Source organism: Seriola dumerili, unplaced genomic scaffold (genome assembly GCF_002260705.1).
Source record: "Seriola dumerili isolate Sdu_G_001 unplaced genomic scaffold, Sdu_1.0 BDQW01000187.1, whole genome shotgun sequence".
NCBI lineage: Eukaryota > Metazoa > Chordata > Actinopteri > Carangiformes > Carangidae > Seriola > Seriola dumerili.
In genome coordinates this window covers 2,804,347-2,829,111 of record NW_019174442.1, presented here as the reverse complement: position 1 = coordinate 2,829,111, position 24,765 = coordinate 2,804,347, and the positions used below count along the sequence as shown (strand labels likewise).

At 40.6% G+C, this 24,765-nt stretch overlaps 1 protein-coding gene and 1 non-coding gene across 2 annotated transcripts; both read right to left on the bottom strand.

Annotated features, from left to right (window-relative positions):
* Window positions 1–501: 501 nt before the first annotated feature.
* Window positions 502–8,025, bottom strand: LOC111227472 (integral membrane protein GPR155-like). The gene is made up of 20 exons (XM_022752990.1): window positions 7,955–8,025; window positions 7,248–7,451; window positions 6,849–6,996; window positions 6,502–6,631; window positions 6,206–6,384; window positions 5,808–5,960; window positions 5,582–5,649; window positions 5,057–5,228; window positions 4,800–4,955; window positions 4,512–4,595; window positions 4,071–4,194; window positions 3,875–3,959; window positions 3,404–3,491; window positions 2,998–3,223; window positions 2,680–2,757; window positions 1,962–2,116; window positions 1,745–1,840; window positions 1,605–1,669; window positions 1,351–1,488; window positions 502–625 (listed from the first exon to the last, which is right to left on the bottom strand). Exons 2-20 carry the CDS (start codon window positions 7,403–7,405, stop codon window positions 577–579), a joined length of 2,352 nt encoding a protein of 783 aa, XP_022608711.1. The 5' UTR covers window positions 7,406–7,451; window positions 7,955–8,025; the 3' UTR covers window positions 502–576.
* Window positions 8,026–8,412: 387 nt separating this feature from the next.
* Window positions 8,413–8,494, bottom strand: trnas-cga. Its single transcript has one exon. It is a non-coding gene; the product is annotated as a tRNA-Ser (tRNA).
* Window positions 8,495–24,765: the final 16,271 nt, after the last annotated feature.

Here is a 24,765-nt window from a genome sequence, read left to right as displayed (position 1 = left end):
CCCTCCCCTCTCCCCTGTGGGAAGTGGTACAGCAGTGTAACTTCATCCCTGAAGCTGTGCTGACCTGTCAAATGATCCAACACTCCTCCCTGCTGAAGTCGAACGCCGTACAACTCGGCCTCGGCTCTCCCAGCACACAGACCCCGCTCAACCAGCCAGTCCACCAAGTCACTGCCCCGAAACGCACTTTCAAGGTGGGACTGGGGACGCTGATGGAGATGGGATGGGATCGAAGCAGGACCATGCTGGTGTAGGTGTTGAGGATCAACTGGGTCACGAGCTTGGTTGGACCGGAGCTGGGAAATCTGCTCCTCTGGGATATCAGAGTTGGAAATATGAGCTTGGTGTTCAGTCTCGGGGTCCAGCTGTGGTCGGGGTGGAAGAGAACATTGGCTACAGGGTTCAGATGGATCGTGGGTTTGGTGAATCTGGTGCAGATTCTGTGGCTCCTGGTTTAGTTGCTCCTGAAGATCCTGATGCATGTGTAGGTACTGGGGCTGAGGGGAGGGGGTATGTCTCAAGACCCCACTCTCCTCCTCTAGTCCTCCTCCTCCTCCTCCACCAAACCTGTCATTATCAGAGGAAGGATTCACCTGTCGAAGCGCTCACACTCTCCCCTGAGCCACTAGGGGGCGATGGAGAGGAAAGGAAAAGTGGAAAGGAGCAGGCAAAGGAAGGAAGGGAGGTAATAAAGGAAATATGAAGGGAAGAAAGGAAAGGATAAGGATTAATGAAGAGGAAAAGAATAGTGGAAAGAAATGTATGTGTTAGAAGCAAAGCAAAGAAAAGCACCCAAGGATCATAAAAATCCAGCAAACATGTTTTAGTGTAGCTGGTAGTTTTTTCATAGAGTTTTTAAAGTAGCTAAATTTAAAATTCAACATCTAAAATATTTTAAGATTTCACAATGTAAACAAGGGGAAACAGCCTAAAAAGTTTTGCTATTTTATCTCTTTTGTCCTTAACAGACATTTCCAATAGCTGTGTGGCAACAGCAGAAGTCACGGCTACTGCTTCTTCTATATAATTACTCTGCATCATCTGCAGAATTAAGCATATACTGCAAACTGTGGTTAAACTCAAAAGGTACAACAGAGTATAAATGTCTAAAGGCTTAACTTACTGACTTAACTGTTTGATGGATAGAAAAAAAACAGATCAGCAGATACAGCAGATAAAACACAAAGGGGATGCAGAGAAAAATCTAAGCACTTCAGATCCAAAGCAACAGAAATAAAGAAAGAGTTTACTTTCCACAGAACTGTACATATTGACATGTTCCTACAAAAGAGGAGACACAAGGTTCTGTATGACACACACACAAAAGCAAACAAAAACCAGCACTCATACCTGCGTGTGTGTACTATGTCTTGTACACACTGATCTTTGTGGTAGCGGACAAACTGGGTGCAGGTGAGCCTGACCTCCTCTGGTACACTTGAGGGACTCAGATCCTCACTGTCCCTGCCGTGCCACAGGCCGAGCAACCTAACGCAGACACACACACACACACACACACTGTTCTGGTGCTGTGTCTCTGATTTGATCATTTATCAAAAGAATCTAGAAACCATGACGAACGAGTTGCAGAAGACTCTGCTCACCTTTTCTTGAAAGGCAAGATGATGAGGTGTCTGTCCAGACCAAAGATCCCAAAGGACAGGAAACCCTGAGACAGAGAGAAAAGGAGGTGAAATTCATAACAGCTCATTCAATGTACACACATACTTTACCCAGTCAGTACCTGTCCATAGTTTGCCACGGCACAGAAGAACTGTAGTTCGAGGTAAAGTCTTCCTGGATCTTTGTTAAACAACCACCACAGGCAGCTGGACAGGTTCTACACAGAGACAGATTCACCAATCAGACAACAGAACATTTATCCGTACCGCAGCATGTATCCGGTATCTGATCGTGTTTATGTACACACACACTTCCCCTACTGAGCACTTTATCCTCACCGCTAGCAGACTGACACTGAGCAGCAGACAGAGCAGGACGTGTCTGACCGTCTGTTTATCATCGGTGGGTTGGAGCCCAGGTGGCGGCAGGTTTAGCGGTTGCTCTGAGGAGGAAGAACTCTGGTGCTGCCCGTCACACAGCGCCCCACTGTGGCCTGGAGAGGAAAAGACACATTACTGATGTAATAGTCCAGAGTGATTGTGGATTATTTGCTCACTTCTGGATATTTTCTAAATTTTTTCATGTTACATAACTGCATAGCTTTCATCACACTTACAATATTTGATACTTTTCTATTTTAACTATTCTAACTACTGAAAACAGTGTGTCTCCAACTTTTGTAATGGTCTTACATGCCAGGTTGTGACAAAATAAAAGTCTAAAATTCAAGCATTTACAGTGAAGATGAGGGCGCCAGTTTCAAGTTATGAATTAAATTCTTAATTCTCTATTTTATTGTACAATTTATTTCTAGAATCTTTCTTTGTTATCTTTCATTTTGAAGAAGAAAACGTGAACCTCCCTGTTTCATTTCCTTAATAACAGCATTAATGTGGAACAGAGCATAGAAGTCAACTCTATCCTACCAGGTTTTTGGAAGTAAATGAGATTTGAAATTTTGGCCAAGCTAATTTAAAAATATTTTTCACATCAGTTCCTGCAAATAAAATGTACAACTTATATTCAAAATAAAATGATAACATCTTAATTTGTTACCTGTGTTGTTTGTGTGCTCCCTTTGTGTGCTGGCTATCATGTCAGGTATGGTCTGGACAGGAGAGAAACTGTGGAGGTCTGACAACAGAAACAGTAGAAATATTTACTGTAGATCATCTGGTCAGTACAGATTGGTTAAAGTTATAGAGTCATTTCAACGGTGCTTATATTTGTCCGTTAAAGCTCTGTAATCATTTTAACACATTCAGATCACATCTACATTTTTGTTTCATTTAGGCAAATATTAACCAACAGTCAGAGGACTGCTTTCAGTCCAAATCAGAATAAACTAAGAGTATTAGCGAAGAACCCAGATACCTGAATTGATGCTGCAGGCAGGTGAATTTGCAGTGGGTGTCTGTTGTTGTGGTTGTTGTGGATCCTCCAAGCCACCAGGGGTCCTCAGCTCATCGTTGATGCCTGTTACTGCAGCTCTGCTCAGGGCCTGGTAGCCGCTCTGCTCCCTGTCTCCCTGGCTGAGACCCATCAGAGATATTGCACCAAGCACCAGACTGACTGCAAGCACCACTGCTGTGCTGATTATCTAGAGTGGAACAGAGCATTACAAATACTGCATTATTATGAGTTCTGGGATTTATAAGAAATTCTTTGTTGAAAGTAAAAGTAGAAGTTAAAAGACAGACTCGAGCACAGCAGTAGTAAATAAACAGTACAGAATAAAAAACAGAGCACAACGTGGAGCTGCAGCAGGTGTGTTTCTAACCTGAGCTCTGCCATAGAAGAAGGCAGAGTCCATGGTTTCAGTCCTCTCTCCTGATATGAGAAGACTTCCGACCATGAGGAAGGGCACCCTACACACAACTACACACACACACACACACACACACACACACACACACACACACACACACACACACACACACACACACACACAATTTTCAAACCAAGCAAATTCCAAACATTTTTCGTTGTCTATGTAATTCACTCCCCTATTGTGTATGTGTTGTAGGGACCGTCCCTGTCCTCTATTCTTTCCACAATAAAAGCCTTTGAGCATTACATGCTCATCCATTTATCCTGCATATGAGAAAAACATGTCAAGAAAGCCTGAATGACAGCGCTGTAAATATCCCTTTGACCCTAGTTAACTGTGTCAAAAGTACACTTTAGTTTTACGATATACGTTATTATGATCTACAACGTAAATATGTTGATTTGAAACACTTTGACGCACCCCCAACCCAGAATCATGAATACTCCTGGTCGGAGTCTCAGCAGATCATCTCTGTTAGTCAGAGCCAGACACAGAGGGATTAAGCCTGAAAAACAGAACAAAACAACATGTACATGAAAGCACCAGTGAGTACATACTTAACAGCTCATTTCAGTACTGAGTCAAATGTAGTCTAATTACAAATATGCACACTTACCTGTCCAAATGTAGGTGCTGTACAGAGACCCGTAGAGCAGTGTGAAGGTGAGAATTTTGCCGAGCAGATTATCCTCTTGTTTCACAAGGAAGTTCCACAGGATCATACTGACACACACCAAGAACTAGAGCAGAGAACAGTTCAGGAGGTTAAGGTAGAACAGGGAAGTGAATGTGAGCAGCCAATGTGCTCAGCTGACATCTCCTGATCTATTAACAGAGAAAAGAGAAAGACAATAACCTCAAAATATCATTATATAAAAGGTTAGGTTAACTGGCAAATGTAAACTGCCTGTTAGTGTGAGTGTGAATGGTTTTCTGTTTCTATGTGTCACCTACGATTCTCAAAGATAAGTGGGTATAGTTAATGGATGCATGGGTGACTGTTGATGCACATGGTTTAGAGCACTGTACACAAATCAGCTGTTGGATGGAGACTCACCTGAGCCAGGAAAAGGTTTAAGGCAAAGAGGTGAGGAAGTCTGTTAAATTTCCTGCTGAGCAACATCACAGCGATGGTCCACACCTGAGAAGACACAGGCATATGATCACACTTCTGACACTCATTCACATTATTTTCCATGCATCCTTTCACTTTGTGTGGAAATTCTTCCAGAACCACAAGGACTAAACAGAGTCTTTTAGTTTTCCTTCCTGTCAGCTTGACTGAACCGCTGGAGGACACTGAAACATTGGTTTTGATACGAGATATGTCAGTAAACACACTCACCAGTGCTAGAAGGCTGACAATGCTGATGTTGAAGCTAACGTTTTCAAGCTCCGTCACCAGCGGGGTCGGGTCCATTAGCGGGATTGTTAATAACCAGGCCGACACGTACATGATCGGTGCAGACAGAAACGTACTGATAACCATCCCTGATGTTACCTTTAGAGAAAGATAGAGAGAGCTTTATAGTTTATGGGCTTTGTTGGCATGTGACCTGAGCAGGAGACAGGAAGCAGGATTACAGCATCATCAGTACTTACCACCTCTAACTCCACGTTGTAGTGTGCGGCATAGATGGCCACGCTAGGTGCGGTGGGGAAGACTCCATATAGGAAAGCAAAGTTGGACAAACTGGTGTGGTTGGCACTCGTGCTGTTGACTCCTACGTCAAGAATATCCACCATGTCTTTACAGACCAGGGGCATCACCAGGCTGGAGAGAGCAGGTAGAGACAGAGGATCAGTGGGTGAAGCAGTTCTAGATGAAGAAGATCAGGCTGGGAACCACCATCCAAATACTGATACACTTTGTCTAAAACCCCAGATTCTATTATCATTACACTCTCTAACATGGTTTTGGATGCACCAGCCACTTTGGCTTGTGGACATTGAATTACAACATTATTCTTCTGCAGTTAATGGTGGAATTGCACTGGACTACATTATTTTATTATAATAATCTATCCCTAAATAGAGAAGAAAATATTCAAACATGCAAACATTAGTAAGGCCACTTATATCACATACACACATACAAGCACCATCCCAGTCCCACTTACTACTTACAGCTTGGCTGTGATGAGAAGTATCAAGGCAACTCCAGTGTCTCTGGTTAGTTTTCTAAGTTGGCCGACCTGCCACAGAAACAGAGATGATGTTATTTATGTTAATATCCTCCATGTTTACACCGGCTTCAAAACAGTTGAAAACTAAGTTAAGTGGAGTAAACTAAACTTAAATAAAAATCTAAATTATCTTACATGAAGCTGCAGTAAGACTTAATTAAACTCACCATAGAGAGGCCTAGGTAAAACAAGGCTGCGCCTCCAAAGGAGTTGGCCAGGCCGTCTATGAACTCCGACAACACAGCGGGGATACGCTGGCCCAAGGCAAAATGGGAGACAATTCCCACTATCACCATAAACACTATTGGGTTCTTCAACACCTGCAGGGGTGACAAGTGTTAATGCCATTCAAGCCTCAATGAGAGTAATCATTTGTGACTTTAGAAACTCCAAGAGGTGGTATCAAAAAGACATTGTTTTAGAAAGCTAAAAATGCACAGATTGGGGCTTTAAATTGAACTTAACATCCTCAATTCTTACTTACACCCTGTCAGAGGGTTGGGATTATTATGCATGCTCTGGTTTGTAATTCACCATAAAAACCTACAACTAGTGCACACAATACCTGTAAGACTACAACTCCCAGGATGCCAAGAGTGCTGTGCTGAACATGGCTGGCCTGCCTCCACTTCTGCACCTCACAAAGAGCGAAGCCGATGGGATTGAGGAGCATGAGGGAGACCGGGGCAACTAGATAGATGTACTGGAGGTATTCTGGATATGTGCTCCGATACAAAGCATCAACTAGAAAATTAGAGACGGAGAGAGAGATGCATACTGTTTGTGTCTGAAACAGTGTTTTTCATCACTGACAATCTGTATGAGTAGTTTGTCAGTATCAGTGTTTTGTGTCTGCCTCACCTATGGGGTATCCCAGGGCAAAGTCATTGCTCTGCGTAGCAAAGATTGCATACAGACCCGCCTTGCTGTACCTGCTGTCTGGACTGGCCACCATCAGTGTCAACACACATACGAGCACAAACACTGTCACCTACACACAGGATGGGAGCAATAAAGTCAGGCTGTGTTTGTTAGGTTCTCTATCACAGTACCATTTCGCATCACTCCTCAAGGACTTCCAAAGAAAATTGAGCAAAATCTCACTCTATGTCTGGAATTCTCTCAAACCATCATGATGTAAAATAGAAAGTAAACACACATATTGTAAAAGTGTGAACACTAACATAGGTACACGAAACTAAACCAACCTTAGCAACCAGGACGCTCCAGAGAAACGCCCAGATGACGTCTCCAAAGTCCAGCAACACCATGTTTTTAAAGAGCAGAGCTGGAAGAGCAAACTTAGACACAAAGTTGCCCAAACCCTTCGCCTGGCTCTCTGTGATGATATCTGCCCTGTGCGGAGGAATGGAAGAAATAACCATGAACGCATAAAAAGCAACAGAGGTTGATCACTAGCCACTTTCATATTTTTACTGGGTATCTCTACAATTTTCACATACAGCACAAACCAAACATGCTGACTGTATACCTGCAAAATGACAGAGACATAGACTATGAGCAATGCCACTACATAAAGACACACTGGGGCAAAAAAACACCTTCATAGGCAGGAAACTATATTTGTATATATATTAATAACCTACCTGCCAGCTATGTAACCACACAATATGATACCAAAGCACTCAAGGAGAGCTGGGAACAGTTTGTCGATGGACATGTGGGCCCCAGCAGCGGAGCCCACAATGGTATTATGGGATATGTTCTTCCCATGGATCAGCACATAGTTGTTCGGGGTCTCCATGGTGACGATGGGCTGGGGAATGTCAGCTCTCTGGAGAAAGGCAAGACTGGAAAACACACAATCAGTGGCAGGCAGGCGTGACTGTAAACATGCATGATAGGAATACACTGCGCAGAGAATTAAGAGTGAGTAACTGTGAAAATTTCAATGTCTTCCCGCTGGAGGGAAACTGAAAGAAACCAAGACGAGGGGGGGCTTTTGTCAGGGTGCCCAGAATCGCTAGCTCCGCCTCTGCGCGTGACCCTACCGTTAGCCAAGTTACCACGAGTCAACACGCTTCATTCAATGACAGGAGATTTCTACAATCTAACGACACTGTAGCAAAGTGATGTTAATGCTCTGTAACGTTAAACGTCGTAAGAAACTAAGTGCTTTGTATGGCAGCACCATTGTGACTGTCAGCTGACCGTTAGCGTTAGCCAGGTGCATGCTAAAAACATCAAGGAAAACACGGCGTTAGTGAAATCGCAGGACGCAATAATGTACATCTGCCACACCTGGAATGAATTAATGATTTTAAACGACTCGACCAGAAATAATATCGCTTACCTTTGTTACTTATAAGACCATCCCTGCTTGGAGATATAGGAGACTCATATGTCTTGCTAGGTGAGCCAGCCAGTGTTTTCGCCGTTTGGGTGAGCGGCTCCTGAGTCTGACAGCTGCCCAGAGTGGCAACGCCCTGAAAAATGACTGACAGGCGATTCAGCCAATCATCACCAAGACACACTTCAAACTCCAACTGTGATTGGATAATGATTATTGCCCTGTGGCGCTGCATACATGTAATAAGGAGATGATTAAATCTTTGGACCTCAAAGCTAAATTTATTTTACAGCAACATAACAGACAGAATGTCAAGACAAAGGGGAATTAGTAATGGTTTTCGCATTCATTAGTTAAATACGGTTATAATAAGCCTTCGACTGAAGTACTGAGTTTTAATGTTATCAGAAGACATCTACTCTCTTCCATTCCTTATGTTTGCAGCACTGACACACGCTGGACGCTGTGAGCAGGATTTGAACCTGCGAGGGGAATCCCCATTGGATTTCGAGTCCAACGCCTTAACCACTCGGCCATCACAGCACAGTTCCTCATTGCTCCTTCCATAGTTGGAAAGATAAATTACCTCGAGGTAATTATCTTTCAGTATCATATTGCATATAATCAAACTTCAATAAAGGGACAGGATTTTAGTTGAAGCAACATCATTGTTAGGCCATGAAGCCTGACAGATAAAGGGATGATGCGTTTGAGGTCTAATTGGTTTACAAAGGTTGATTTACAACTACAAACAAATTTGAGCGTATGGGGCGTATATAGCTACAGCTAACAGTTTTATTTTTAAAAACATCTGCTGCTAACTAATATACATCTCTCAGCATAAAACAGGCTATGTTAAACCTTACACGGTTGGGGTTTAACTGGTAGTTTACTATTTGTAGAGCTTTGGTCAGTGAATTGATAAACAGTTGTTACTGAGTAGTTCGTCATTACTCCATCAATATATCACAATAAGTTCCTCAACAATTCAGACACAGCAAGTTTCCAAACAAGTATTTTAATTATTACACTTGATTAGGGGATGTGCAAAAGATCACAGTAAAGACAATATCTGTTATGTGCAGGGATAAATACCTCAAGGTGTTACTGTAATGTGGTTGTCGATTGATGAGGCCAGATGTAGAAGAAAAGGCTGGTGCTGGTCCATCATTGGTGATGATTAGACTGGACTTCTGGTCCTGATACAGACAAACATGTGATAGGACAATGCCTTTAGATCATACAAGTTCTTTATATTCAAACAGGTCTGTTGTGTGTGTGTGTATATAATAAATAGTGAGGAGAGATATGAATATGCTAAAAATAAACACTGAATATTCTGAGATATACACAATGTGAACACTAGTAACAGTATGAATATTATGAAATGTAAATGCAAGGAAATGAAGAGTAAACAATTAGAGGTATGATAAGAATTCAATGTACAAATATGGATATACTGTAAAATACATAACCAATATAGGCAGTGGTATATTCATTATTAAGAATCAGCAGTATGAACATGTTTACACTGTGGGTCTGATTTAATCAGTGGTATAGACAAGTCTTACTTTTAAAAGTGAATGATAGCATGTTACTCACCTAGACCCTCCTCACTGTATCTCTGCTGTTGGTGAGACAGGTGAAGGCGGTATTGCATCTGTACTGGCTCAGGTCCTGATAAAGACAGAGGGATGCTGAAATCTCCTGAGAAATGTAAAGACCTAGTTCACTTTCAATCATGGCTGATCTCCTCACAGTAATGTAAAGTGGTTACAACATGGTGAACCGATCGACGTGTATTCACTCGGTCTGCTGGGTCCATACAATCTCAATTAGGTAGAGTAGACAAAAGTACATTAAATGTGTAGTGTACTGAAGGACAAATTTGAGGTACTTGCACCTACTACTCCACTACATTTGAGTGTAAAACATTGTACTTTTTACTCCACATATGGTTGTGACTTTATGTTTCTCCACCAGATGGCAGAAACAACCAATTTTAGCTCTAAACAGCACCACCATTAGAAGTTTGTCTAGTCTACCTTGAAATACAGTCTGCCAAAGGGCATAATTAGCGTCCAGGGGCCACAAATTCTCATGTGTCTAATAACAGGTAAAGGTCATTTTGTGATTAATTTATCTGCCTCAACATAATGGCAGTTTAAAATGTTCAGTGTGATTTGTAAAAATAGTTTGTTTCATTTTGTGCAACAAACTCAATAAAAACATAACTTACAACTCATTCTTTTGAACACACCCGTTCTACCTAATCATCAAAGGGACACGGACCGTTCTTTCCATCTGTGCGTAATGAATGAGAGGAAAGTGCTTCATAATGAAATTCAACATATCTTGCGCCCACATAGTTATTATAATAATTATCTTGGTTAAAGTTAGAACAACGGAGCTCATATTGTTCTGTCTGACATAGTAATGGATCCCAATTTTGCTGCAATCAGAGCAGAAAAGTGTCACATTTCAGCTTTCAGCAAAGTCTGATCGAAAGAGATCCCCTTTATAAGAAAAAAAAAACCTTTGGCAATAAAAAATATTACATTCTTACACATTCTTCAGTTGTACAGTGGTGAGATCATCACATGCCTGTGGCCACTGATTTCATCAACACAGAATCTTAATGAGCTGCTGAAGTCAGTGGAAGTGTGGGAGACCGGCCGACATGAAACATTTTAACGTGATATGTATAATGAGGTTGCATTTGACTGCCGACACCTACATGACACTTTGTAATATAAATGTCACGCAGAAAGGCAGCAGCAGAGGAAAAGGTCAAATTATTTTCCTAATTGTGGAAATTTGGACAATCTTAAGATTCACATTTCCAACCTTTAAGGTGGCAAACTGCTTTTTTGTTAACCACAGTCTTGTCTTTGCACAGAAATGGCGTGGGGTTGTCTTTTCTCTGGGTTCCTTAAAGGATTACAGATAAAACACAAACACAAGAGTTAAATATCTCAGATTAATGCTGTGCACAACCAGAATGACAAATACGAGCAGACTGTCAAGATCCTGGTGTTTCATGAAATTTCATCTGGTGGAAAAAACAATCCCATGTCTCCTGCTTGAAGTCAGAATATTTGTGGAAAATGAACACTGTCTGTGGCTAGTTAACATTCAGAGTGGTATTACTTCAACCTCTCTGCATTTAAACCAGGCTTTTTAAAATTCTTAACGATAACGATAAATCAGTGGGGCTGATACACATGTCAGCCCCACTGTCCTGTCCTGCAGCTGCCATGCACTGTGTGTATTAGATTATTAATTCTGGTTTGTTCTTAGTGTTTCAGCACACAGTGGTTCCCATATTTATACAAACCAGATATTAATCTTCAACTGCTGCTGCCCAGAGCAGAACACCTGATGTGCATGTAATGATGCCGCAAAGCTGTTGACAACCGGTACGCAACCTGTAATATAGATGGCACACAACAGGGCAGCAGCACAGAGAAATAACGGCAGAACATTTTCCTAACTACGGCAATTTGATTTGACATCATTAGGATTTATTCACAAAGATCAGGTTGGTCAATATAATGTCCAAAAGACACCTGGCTCTGTGCCCTCTAATTGCACCTTTGATCAGCAGAGGGGCCTTTCTCTTTGGCCCAAATTCTCTGCCGCTCATTCAAGGAGTCATCTGGTCAGCTCAAGTGCTGACCCCGGTCTTTAGAAACATGCTACTGCATTCTTTAAACCACTTTAGCCCATGTTTGCCTCTAACTGTGCTCTTTTAGGACCATATCAAACAAATTACAGGGTGCACCCATGATTCTGTTGTCTGTCATGGCTCTGTAACACGCACGTTGGCAATCGTGGTCCTTGAGATGCAGAAAACTTCTGGTTCTGATGGTGTTCACCCAGCGTAAACTATGTCCTGTGAATCCTTGTTGGCCACTCAGAAGGAGAGTCAAGTCTTCAAGCTTTTTGTTAATTTGACCAGAAACTCAAGAGAAGCGAAACAAAGACGGAAACAGCACACACAAACACACTCCTGCATGTGTCTGTATGCAAACATAGCTCCAAGGCCACAATATGGAAATGACTTGATTTTAGCATGACAGCAACTTCACTGTTTTTCAGCATTCTGAAGTGACAGTGCTGCACCAATTATTCATAAAGTCACATATTTCAATCTGACAGGTTTAGATTGTTTAAGATTTGTTACTGGGTGTATAATGAAGTCTACAGGGAGCATAGCCTTTTGTACTGCAGCCTATAGCTTTTGGCCAGCGGAGAAGTGCATGGAATGTATTATACATCCTGTATTTTGTTTGAGGGTTTGTGGATCCATAGAGAGCCTCTCAGAAAGTGAGAGGCTCTCCATCATTTATGATTTACTGGATTGAATATACAATCATGAGGTCAAAGTGAAACAGATGGCTGAGAAATACAAACTAAAGAGAAAGTTTTTTTTTTTTTTGTTAAAGTTATAGGAAGGAATACAGTCTGAACAAAGACAGCGAATAGCTACCTTCATTACATGTCATGATCCTCCTCTGTCTTGCCTGCAAAGTAAATGTCAGGTCACGTTTCCCACGCAATGAGGACCATATGAAAATATTAACTGCAGCAGAATTTCATTAGTCAATCAATAAAGGTAGCATATTGATAATAACCGTGTTTGCAGCACATCAGGAACATTCACATTTTCTGTTTGAGGAGTTGGTTCATTAATTTAAATGTATTGTTGGTCGATTTGCTCAAAGAAACAAAACTATTTATATTTGTAATGTTGGTAACGATGACCTGGTTTTAGATAATCAGATGAATGAGTATTTAATTGCCTAAAGGTGTTTGAAAGGTATAAATTAGTCCCAAATTTGTCACCGTAGCAACAAAACACCTTTACTTACCTCTTCTTCATGTGGTGTTTTTAGAGATGTGAGCTCAGCTTTCAGGTGTAGGTTTGATGGGACTCCACAGTGGGATGGGGTTTCCTCCCTGAGTGAGAGTTAATTAATAATGTCATTGTTTTTCTTCAGGAGAGGAGCGAGAGAGAGAGCGAGATAGAGAGAGAGAGAGAGAGAGAGAGAGAGAGGTGAAAACAGGAGGACATGAAACAGGTTGCTCATTTAGGCATTTGTTATCTCACATAATGGTCGAGGTTGTCATCACTCACTCCGCTCCTGGCAGAGCTGAATGTCAAGGAGGCCGATGAGACCCACTTCAGTTCAGGCTGCGAGAAAATCAGCTTCAGTTCAAAAAGACAGAGAGGAAGTGAAAAATCAACCCTGTCTCCTACAAATTATGTTTGTGTAAAACAAAACTTCCACAGGAAACACACTTTGCAGGAAGCATGAGTGCGACTGGATTACGTTTTCTGTTAACGTAATGAGGATACGTTGGTAATTTATGTATTAGGCATTTTGCAAACACATTGACACTGAACAACCCACTGTCATGGAAGTTCATGAGATAATGTACATGGACACGACTTTCAAACATATTTCAACTGGAAATATGATTTTGAATTTTTCGTTAACAGCAGTGGAGTCGCCTGCCAGGAGGCGGTTGAGGTTGATGGCGGCTGTACGAAGCCGGAGTCCTGTCTGTGGTTAGGTTTAGGCAACAAAAGTGCTCACATTTAGCTAAACAAGTTGTGTCTGAATTGAGTTGTATAAAAACAGATGTTCTAGGAGACGGGGGTGGAAATATACAGTGAGGATTTATACATTTAGTTCTGCTCGTTTAATTACAAGGAAACCTGAGGGCGACCTGTTGTGTTGGTGATGATGCTTTCTGTATAACTAACACATCTTCCCCTGCTACACAAAGCAGAGACTCTTTTGTTTCTTTTTTAAATTTTTTTATGTATAGACCTTGAACTGTTTGCGGATTATATTTGAATTTGAAAATCTCTACTTGCTTCACCTCCTGGCATTAATGACACTTTATAAAACTATTATCCCTGTTACAGTCAGGTAAAGTCTGCTTGTGGATCGTTAAGTGTCGTTTATCTCCACAGACACAAGGGGAGGTATTGAGCTTGACATTTACCAACAAATGGTGCTCAAACACAAGTCTTTCTGCTGATCGGTGGTCTCCCTGCTCACGGCTCCACTCTCAGTTTATTTAATGACAGTCACACAGGCTGCGGCTGCTCAGACGCTGAGGGGAAATGAGGCTTCACAGAGGAGTGAGCAACATGACAGCTCCCTGATAGCAACATGTAATAATTTATTGCCATAGATCTCTGCACTCCAGCTCTGGGAACATTATCCATCAATCTCTCTCACACAAACACACACACACACACACACACACAGCCCATTCACCCCAATGACAACATCATGTAATGTTCTCTGTTGTAGTCTATTGGAAGACGGAGTTGTTGCTGCTGTCTGCCAATTTACATAAGGGTATTATTGAACATGTCTTCCTCTACATTTATGTTTATAGGTATTTAATCCTTCACTGTCTCAGATTGTTTTTTTTTTTTGTGTCAGATTCACATTTATCACTAACGTAATGTGAGAGCATGAATACACAGATTAACAATGTACAGTATCATATGGTCAAACTAGAAAATTCCTGAAGAAATTTTGAATGTGCCTGCTGCTTGGTGAATATCCATCACACACGTTTCAATCTCTACAGAGAGTTACTTTGAGTTTGATTCATGTCGTAGAGAATTATCCTAACTCTGACCTCAGTCACTGCAGCTATCCCTCAAAAAGCTCTTTGAAACTGCGAGGACTGACCAAAGTGACCTCACACTGGTGGTTTCGAAACCTGTATACACACATGTACGTGCTCCAACAGAGGTTGATCTGCAATAGAGCTACTGTGATTTCTCTCCTGCAGGAACAGAACAACATGGACAACAGTAAAAACAAAAATGCCCTGAGAGTCTAATTAGCCAATCACAGTGTTAAAGTCTGGTGTCTGTATCCAACAATACTATTTGCACCAAGGCTGGAAATCACACAACCTTAAAATTTAATTTTGCTCTGACTAAGAATGTGTTCGGCATAACTCTGCAACTCTTGTTATTTTGTTTGTTTTTGTTGTGTAAAGTGAACACTTTTTTTTTCATTTTATTGAGCAAGAAAGAGACTGTATATCATAAGAACCTAACAACATTACACAATCAAAAATATAAGATCAATTTAATTCAATACGGCAGAATTTAGAGGAATAAAAAGCACAATTTTTCCCTCTGAAATGAAGTGGATTGGATGTTCAAAGCAGCTTCAAATGGAAATATTAATGGGAAATTTGACAATTTAACAAAACATGGTGCTAATCATTACAGAGTTTACATATTGTCTGTTGAGTTTACTTTTTTAGCATTTTAACTCATGTTTGAGTGAAAATGTAAAAAGGAATCTCCTGTTTGAACTACAATTTGATCCAGAGGAAATTTAAAGAGGTTCAAAAGAATAAACAACTTTAACAGTATCCAGCACGAGACATACTTGGAATAAAAATAAAGAGCCAGAGAAAAGAGGAAAGCCTTTTTTTCTTCATACTATCCTGTGTGGTCTGCACAACCTAGCTCAGATCCTAGCTCATTAAATTCCCAACACGATCTGCAAAGCTTAGCTTGATCACAGTTTTGAAGTTTGGTGTGGGCTGAACCCTTGGAGGTCATGCATTTCCAGGCATAGCTGTATCAGTTAATGCCCAAATCCACGCTGGCAAGAACAGAAGATGAGTTGGTTTTATTTATTATTTTTTTCTTTTGTGGAAATATTTCAGATGTTGGGAAGATAGCTCGATGCTTTGACTTTCCCCCGCTGCTCTATTCCCTTGTGTTTTCTCAGATTGACCGCTACACATCACCACTGTGTGGGATTCACAAAACAGAAAATATCTGCTTTTGGAAGATTGCAAAATGGACATTTTTTGATATCTAGTATTCTTTATGCAGCAACATTTCAGAGCCTTTTGCTTTGGCTGGTGTTTTGATTTCTCCCAGCTGGGCATTTTGGTTAGTTTTATTTTGTAAAGCCTCTTTAAAAAAAAAAAAAAAAAAGGACCTCTTAAACAGCCATGGCTCTGTGGAATTATCTCTTAAAAGCTATAACTGTAGAACCTTTGAAGAGTCACCTCCTGTCAGATCCCCCAGTATGGGGGATGTATGAAAAACCAGACTGCCTGGTGGTGAGAGAGACTCAGTTCATAACGTGATTCTGGCAAACATCCGGATGGAAAACCCAGTCTGTGTAGAGTTTTTTATGTGATTAAAGCACCTTTCAGGAATCATCCTTTATGTTTTTGTGTTTTTTTTTTGTAGAAATGGCAGAAAGTTTAAAGAAAAAGACAGAACACTGTGTTTATTTTTGCTAAAAGCAGAGAAACAATAGAGATAGATTATAAAAAAACAGGCTGACGGGCGACCAGATAGACACGCCTGCTTTCTCAGCAGCCAGCCAGCAAGTGAACCTCAGGACAGCTTGATACGAGGGTGCTGGTTGTTTTTCTCTCTTTCAGTCAAATTTGTGTAAGAAAGACTATGATGAATGTACCTGCTGTTTGTGGAGAGATAAGGGACAAACATACAGGCAGAGAGAGGGTTTCAGAGTTCAGTGCTGAAGGATCTTAACATTGTGGTAGAGCGCGTGCAGACAGTGACACATGGGAGTGTCGAGGCAGAAATGGTTTCATATTGATTCAACCTCACACACAAACACAGGAATAAACACGGACGCTGAATGTGTTTAAATTCAGTTTTGGGGAAGATCCTTTTGAAATGTAATAATAATCCAGATGACTAATTACCCGTCGTCTGCAGATATCTCTCAGTAACTTTAACAGATTACAATGACATTTATTTTGTTTATTTATTACATAATTCTGTTATATGTTTAAATCCACAGCTGATTTTTGTAATCCCGTATGAGTCACTCATGACCCTTCAGTTTAACAGTGACATAATAGTGAACTTCTTTTTCCAGCCTCACATTATATTATGAACCACATCGGTTGGTGTGACCAATGATCTTTTTGTTATTGATGACTCAGACCACTCCTCTGTTCTCCTACTGCTCCAACAACACGCCATCCGAGCTTCAGTTCTAGCATGGTCACACTGACGGTGTACTTTGACTGTCCTCATGAGAAAAACAAGAGGAAAATAACAACCTCTGACCTCTTGTGGATGTGCATCTAATGACTCACAGAAGTGGTCAGATGTTGGTGTAGTGTAAGGAAGCAGGTGGAGGGGAATTCACCTAGCTGTAAACGAGTAGCTTTAGTTCTGCTCTGTTGTTGAGAGTTAGAAGAAAAGATTGATGCCACTCGTACAAACTAAACACCAACTGTCTGTTAAATATGAGGCTACAGCTAACAACCAGTTATCTTAGCTTAGAAAAAAGACTGGAAACAGGGGTAAGATAAGGAAGTTGCTGTGCCTGGCCAACAAATTGTCCATCACATAACCCCCATAAAATGGCCCGCTGACATTTTAAGACTTTGTTTTTTATGAGATATAATGCAGGCCTGCTAATTAGTGATCTTTAGAGGTGCTGGCAGACATTGTTGGGAAGAGCACGACTTGTAAATAACACTGTAGTTGCTTCTGAAAGGCAAACAAATTAATTGGCAATGAAGCTTTGCAAATATGTTAATCAGCACCACTTTACCATAGAGTGAGAAATGTGTGATTATGCACTTTAAATAAATCTTTACTTGACTCTAAAAGTCTTACTTTTTTTCCCATGGTTATATTGTACATCTCAGTGAGGACCATAGCTTTTTGGAATAAAGCACTACACTAAACCAATGATCTGCTAAACTACTCTTTTTGTCTTATTATGTCAAGGAATACAACAGCACTCAAGCTTTGTTCAAATGAATTTTTTATGGGCAGTTTTACACCAAGACACAGAATCACTGTTGATTTGAAGCTTCAAGCTGAGGCGGATTTCAACACGACAGAACGACACGCTTGGCAAATAAAACATTGATGCTACGTGGCATGTGTGTGTTTGGATATGTATTGTGTGTACTGCATGTTCATGGCCTCGAGGAGTTAGGTTATGTATAATGTATATTACGGCTCACTCTCAGCTGTCATTGAAATAGTAATTATTGGTCTGTTCTTTATGTTATTTAACACGACAGGGACAACACCTTCAGTCACCTGCAGCAGCAGTAATAGTGGGATGTTTAGGATAAACTGGACAGTTAACATTAACTCTGGTTAATTAGATAAAGGCTGTGTCACCTTATTCATTCTTAACAGACTTTGGGAATGTAACACATTTACATTGTGCTAAATTAATGCATATATTAATGTTAGATATTCGCTGTGGTCCCACAATGCACTTCTGTGGAAATTTGCAGTAAGGCATCTTTAAAAAAGCAAAACATAATAAAACAGTGAGATGACACAATACATTGAAGGTGGGAAGTCTATAAACATGATTTCAAGTGCATTAGTGTAAGTGCTGGATGGAAACACTGGAGCTAATCACAGCTGCACTAAATTTAAATATTCCAAATGGTTATGAAGCAGCTTTTAAATTATTATTTTTTCTTTCTCCAAGAACTTAATCTTTATTTGACCTTATAATACAATGTCTTGCAGGAACATTAATAGTGCAACCCTATTCATCAAAAACTGTACAAAGAGAAAAGAAAGAAAAAAGAAGAGAATTAAAGTGTCCATATTCTACTTTTTGGGTTTTCTTTAGTGTGTTATAGCTTTTTATCTGCTAAGATACAAAGCCCGAAGTTTCTCTGGCTCTGCTCCTGAAGTGCTTAAACCGCCTCGTTTGTATTCCAGGCTTTTCTTCCATAACTTATCTGTGTCACTATGTAACCCATTCACATAATGCTCACCTATAGGCTACTTTGGCACACCCTCAAAAAAAGCTTAGAGAGGAGGCTGGGAAGAGTTTGGTCAGTTCTAGCAGGTCGCCATGTCGAGAAGACGCTGTTTTGTTCGGTGCAAATGCAAATTCCTTTTGTATACCCAGTTTGGTGACAGAGGAATAATATATTTGCTATCAACTTTTGCTTTGGTATTTCCTGACAGCAGACATTTTTCACTTGCTGGCATTTTATATTCATAGTAATAATAATAATAATAATAACTTTATTTGTATAGCACCTTTAAAAACAGAGTTTACAAAGTGCTTTGACAGCCAGGCAAACACAGCAACAACAGTATAACAACAGAAAGCCAGACACTAAGGCCAAACAACAGCAGGAAAGAAATGAGGTAAAGATAGAGAGAAAAGACTTACAATACTAAATACTTCAATTTTAACGCTTTTCCATTCACGTACAACTAATAACAGGGGAATATATAGAAAAATGTTAACAAAACGATTGTGATTGAAAGAGTAACTCCACTGTTATTTATGGATTTGAGAAGTTGCCATTTCCAATTATATTGTGTTTTACTTTAGTTTTACTACAGTTCGCTTCCACTATGGTAAGAGAATAAGACAGTGGTCAAGCGCCTGTGGCTATATACGCCTGTTTCAGTCAGTGGTTCAATTGAGAGGCTGCACAACAGGAAGTTTTATGATAAATAAGGACTTTTAAAAAAAAAAAACTATGAATCATGCAAAGCTGCTTTTGTAAAGTCCCAGAATAAAAATATAGAGCTGGAAATGAACATAATAGGTCTCCTTGAAACTACTTCTTGTGTGTGTGTGTGTGTGTGTGTGTGAGATTCTTGTTACCTCGAAGCGATTTAATTCTGTACTTTGATTTTTACGTGATGATAAACAAAACACTCAGGAAAGCGACACATAGCTTGACATAACTGTTGCATTGTCAGGTATTTATGAGCGAGCATCTTAAATTCATTTCTAAACCAAGTAAAGGTTGGTTGTTCCATCTGCACAAATAAATGTTAGATTTACCCATAATTGTTTATGGATTGTTTGTATTCTAAAATAATAAACGGTGATAACTTGTATTTAGTTCACGTTGTGTTCTCAAAGAAAGTCCCGACTCAAACTGGGACACAGCTGAAGGAAAGAGCACAACCAAGAGAAACTCGCACAGTTAGTGCAGTGCAGATTCATGACCATGTAGCACCAAAAACGGTCAGCCTATATAGATACAAGTTCATCTTCTCTACAGCGAAGAACAAACAGGTTGTAAAGTGTAAACGCTCCGGTTTAACAGCCCGGTAATGACCAGCAGCTGTGTCTCTGTCTCTGCCAGTGTCTAACACTCCTGGGGTCGGCCAACATCTCCCATCCTGTCATTAGAGCAGATTGGGTCTCTGTTGACCTTTTACTGTAATTATGCTCTGCCAGTGCGGCCTGTCTGCTGCTCTCAGTCGAATTCATATTTGGCTCTACAGCAGAAACTGACTGACTGCTGAATGAAGTCTGCAGTGATGGGCGTTTTAATGGAGACAGAGTGAATGATGATAGATGGCATAGATCTATCTATCTATCTATCTATCTATCTATCTATATCTGAGCACTTTTGTTGTGTCCCTACAGTCTTCCGGGGCAATGGAAACTTCCAGCTGAGCGCCGACCTATTTTACTCTGAAATGAGACGGCGTTACAAGGAAGCTGTTTTTGAGGATGGCGCTGATGTCGCGCTGTGAGTTATGAGGGGTTTCAGGGTTTAGTGCCCTGATGGCTGGAAAAGGAGAGGCTGAGGAGAAAAGGAACAATGCAGCACACAGGGGTTTTTAGAGGAAAATCATCTCCGCCTGATGCATTACTTTCTTATTTCTCTAACGGTAACTGAAGATCGCGGCTCCAAAATGAACTATCAGACATTTGTCAGCGTAAAAAATCTGAACGGGTGATGAAAATTTCAAAGGAAAGCAGACAGTAGGAAAACAGTGGGGGAGAAAAAAGCTCCACTTCAAAGATCCCATGTTTTAGTCGTACATATATTGTATGGGGTGAACCATTCACTTACACAGGTCTTTGGATTTCCAGTCAATTTAGAGGCTGCTGGCATTTCAAATGAGGACAGCTCAGCTGGAATGTGGGATCAATAAAATATCACATTAATATTCCATGAATAGTGATCTGGGGAATTGGTGCTGAAATCCTTTGCTGTTTAAAACTACCGTATCTTACACCTTACGTTGGCTACAGGTATTTACTGTAATCAAGTGAAGGGAAAAACCTCATATATCTTACAGCTGTGGTAATTATACAAATCAGCCACTAGTTGTTGTTTGAGATTTTCTTCAGGACATTAATTTAGATAATAAATATGTTAAATGCTTTTATTGAACAAGATTTATTGCATCCGTGTTAAATAAAGAACGCTGCCAAAATAAAATACACTTGAAAGTTAGCACAGTTTGATTTGCATAGATCAAACAAATATCTAACGAATCAAAGAAAGGGTTAACATGTCTTTAGATACTGGGCACTTGATATTAAGGTTTGATATGAAAAGTTCTTTTGTTATTTTCGAGACATCAGCTTGTTGGCAGCGCTGACTGATTTTGCAAAGACACACACTATCTATTGGGTTTTGGTCCACTCAGAATACAGAATGACTTCATCTCTTTGATGGGTTGAACGTTGATGCTACACAGACCCAGACTGACTCTGACCACTTCTTAGTGAAATTTACACTGTTGAATGTTAAATTAATGTGTTATCAATTATGAAATTAAAATTAATTTGAATAAGGTTTTAGATAAACTTCTCCTTGTTCCAAGTTTCACTCAGTGTTCAATCCAGTTAACCCTCCCAAAGGTCGATTCCTTCCTCAGCCCTCTGTGTGGAAAATCTCACAATAGTACCATAATACACCTGTGCTATTAATTTGCATTACTTTACTTTCAAATTACACTTGGTGATATTTCTGTTCCAGCCGATAACACTGACAGACAAAGGGATGTGTGGGATTTCATTTGATTTGATTCACATATTAGAATTTCTAATTTTTTGACTTTTAATTTGAATTTTCGTTTTGAATTTCTTAAAATGGTTCAAGTGACCAGATGAGACCAGAAGAAAACTTTGGTCCCAATGCAACATGAAATCTACGGACGTTCAGTCTATTCTGTAAAACTCAATCTTTGGTTGCCATGACACCTGCCCCTTCTCACACTACAGGTATTTACTCTGCACCATCTTTTGTTTTTGGGCTGGCATTCGCTGCCAAAGTGATGAGATTCAATAGATTGTTCAGTGTAAGAGGGAGATCTCTATTAAGATAGGCCTGAGTGACTGCAGGCTTTAAGAGCTGAGCAGCCTCTCCAGCCGATAATGGGAATCACACCGGGCTGAAACGGGACCAGGTGGAAGACGAGCACAGCACCGGTTGAATAAAAACCCCTGGGAAGCTGTTCTGCCTCACGGAGCGCTGTTCTGTATTTATGGACTCTTTTGTCCTATTTATGGACTCTATTAGAACAAAGGGCCGACCATTTTGTTTTATTTATTTCACCTGTGTTTACAGGGGAGCTGTTTGCTGTGCATGCAAACCACTCTTCAGCGCTGCCTCGCTTTACTTTCAGGCTGTTCAGCAGTTGGGAATCCCACAGCGCAGAGAAGGTAATGAGAATGTGAAAGTAAAAATCTTGGACTTTTCTCATATACATGTGCTTTGGCGTTTAAGATTTTCCTAGAAAATGTCTTTCACACAGTAAGTGATGTGTTGCAGCAACAAAACTTCTTTTTTTTGTTGGAATAAACAGACAAAGCTCAGGGTGTTTAGTACGAACTCAACCAGTCTGCGAGCACATTTTAACATTTGTTACTTTGAAGAGCAGACTGGAGTGCTGAAGGAAGCAGAACGCTACAGCACGCTTATCCACCACCCACTAGTCTAATGAGTCAGACAGGCGTCCTGCAGAGTTTCCAGGGACAGAAACTCATTGTAAACTTGTGCACAACTTGCATTTATTTCAGTAATCTCTGAGAAAAATGAGACAGAAACATTGCACTCTCTGCGATCTGAGTGTTCAACCACAGCACTGATCAAACAGTGAAGGGGTAGAAGATGAAGATCCTCTCTTCAGCGGCCCACTGCATCTCCTGTGATCTGAGCATATGCTCATCAGGTTCTTGACCACTGCAGTGGAAAAAGGATTTGGAAGGAGTTTATTCAGTACACTACAAATGTTAGTCTGATTATTTCGAGCTGGCAATGAAACAAGTTCAAACTGGGTATCCATTCATATTCCAGCCACGGTGACGGTACGGCAGAAAAAAAGAAAGAAAAATCTGCTAGTGGATTTTCAGAATCAGAATACTTTATTGATCCCCAGGGGGACAATTAGGTTGGGTTACAGCTGCTCCCTCAGCAATGGAAAATATGAAGTAGGTTATAAATATAAAGATAAATACAAACACATGTATATACAAGATAAATATATGCACAAAAATCTAAAAATATGTCCTTATACTATAATACATAAAAGAAAAACAATGAAATATGTAAAGAAACATGTAACGGTATGAGTTTTAAATTTGCACTTGTCACTTGTATGTTTAAACAAATAAACTACGATGTGACATCTGCTGACCAGCGTGAGATTAAGTCCAAAGGCCGGTCTATTCTATTGGTTGAGCATCAATTTTGCTCTAATATGTGTCACCTTCACTCAACTGTCATACCCCTGACCTTCGAACTCTACAGTATCGATCCCCGGTCCTTTCTCAGACCTCGGCTTAAATTCCTTTTTATTTTCTCCTCTCCTATGGGGGTCATGTGAAACTGTCTTGTTTTTTCTCTGTATGCGCTGTGTGTAACGTGGTCAGAGAAGATGTCGATGATTTCATTTGAACCACCTGTGAAGAGGCAGTGAGCCTGCATTTTAGTTGGTGCTGTTGGCAGTCTATCAGTCCGATACTGGACTGCATCCATCCAGAAAATCTAGTAGACCACGGAAATGACAATGTTAGGATTGTCGTTTCTGTTTGAGCTGCCATATTTGCAGGCCAAATAAAGCTCAGCATCCAGCAGTCTCTCTCTAATAATAGTTCTCTTGTTTTGTAGGTTTTTTTCAGCTGCCTTCTGTTATTTTTTTTTGCCTACTATCCCTGATGCTTTCAAAGCATATGTTAGCTCGTATTCGCTCTTGTTCTGGAAATGTCTCAGAGCTTTTGCATGATTTTTATCTTTGAAGCTTTCACTCCCTCCCTAAAGGTACAGGCTCCACAGCCTCGTTTACAAGCGTAAAAGGAAAAACACCCGCAGGATCAACACAAAGCAGACTTACTTTGACTGTATATCGGCCGCTTGTGCTTGTTTTGTATTTTGTATCTTTCTTTTTTTTCTCCTCCAAATTGTGAATACAACAAACTGCAAAATGCCCGTCCACCTGTGTCTTTTTCCTCGTCATACTCCTCTAAAAATATCCTCGTCTGAATTTCCTCCCTGTCAGCGTCTGTCCGATTATCAGGGTGTGACCCAGAGAGGTGAGAAAACGTTTGAGACAGTGATAGTTGATCGTAGGTCGTCTCCTCCTTGGCACAGATATCTGGCTCTGTGGTTGGAGAGAAGCAGAAGTGGATCTGCTCTGGCTCTTCTAACCTTGCACCTTTCAGCTGAACATGAAAGCAGATCTTTGTATACGAGGCAATATCCAAGTGTGTGACCCACGATGCAGCTGTTAAGATTCAAAAACATCAACAAACACTATTGACTTTAGAAGTTGCAACATGACTTTTGTCAGCAGTTCACAACTTGGACACGAATTACAACATCTACTGTCCTTTACTCCGGAACCAGTGTGAACTCTTCTCACATCTGACTGGACGAACACACAGCTCACTCAACTGCCATTAGTCTCTTTAGCGAGAGGTCCCGGGTTCAAATCCCCGGATGAGCCCCCCAATTTGTCACGACCCGGCTCTTAGGCCGCGACAAAAACAGGAGAGGCACAGTTTTTA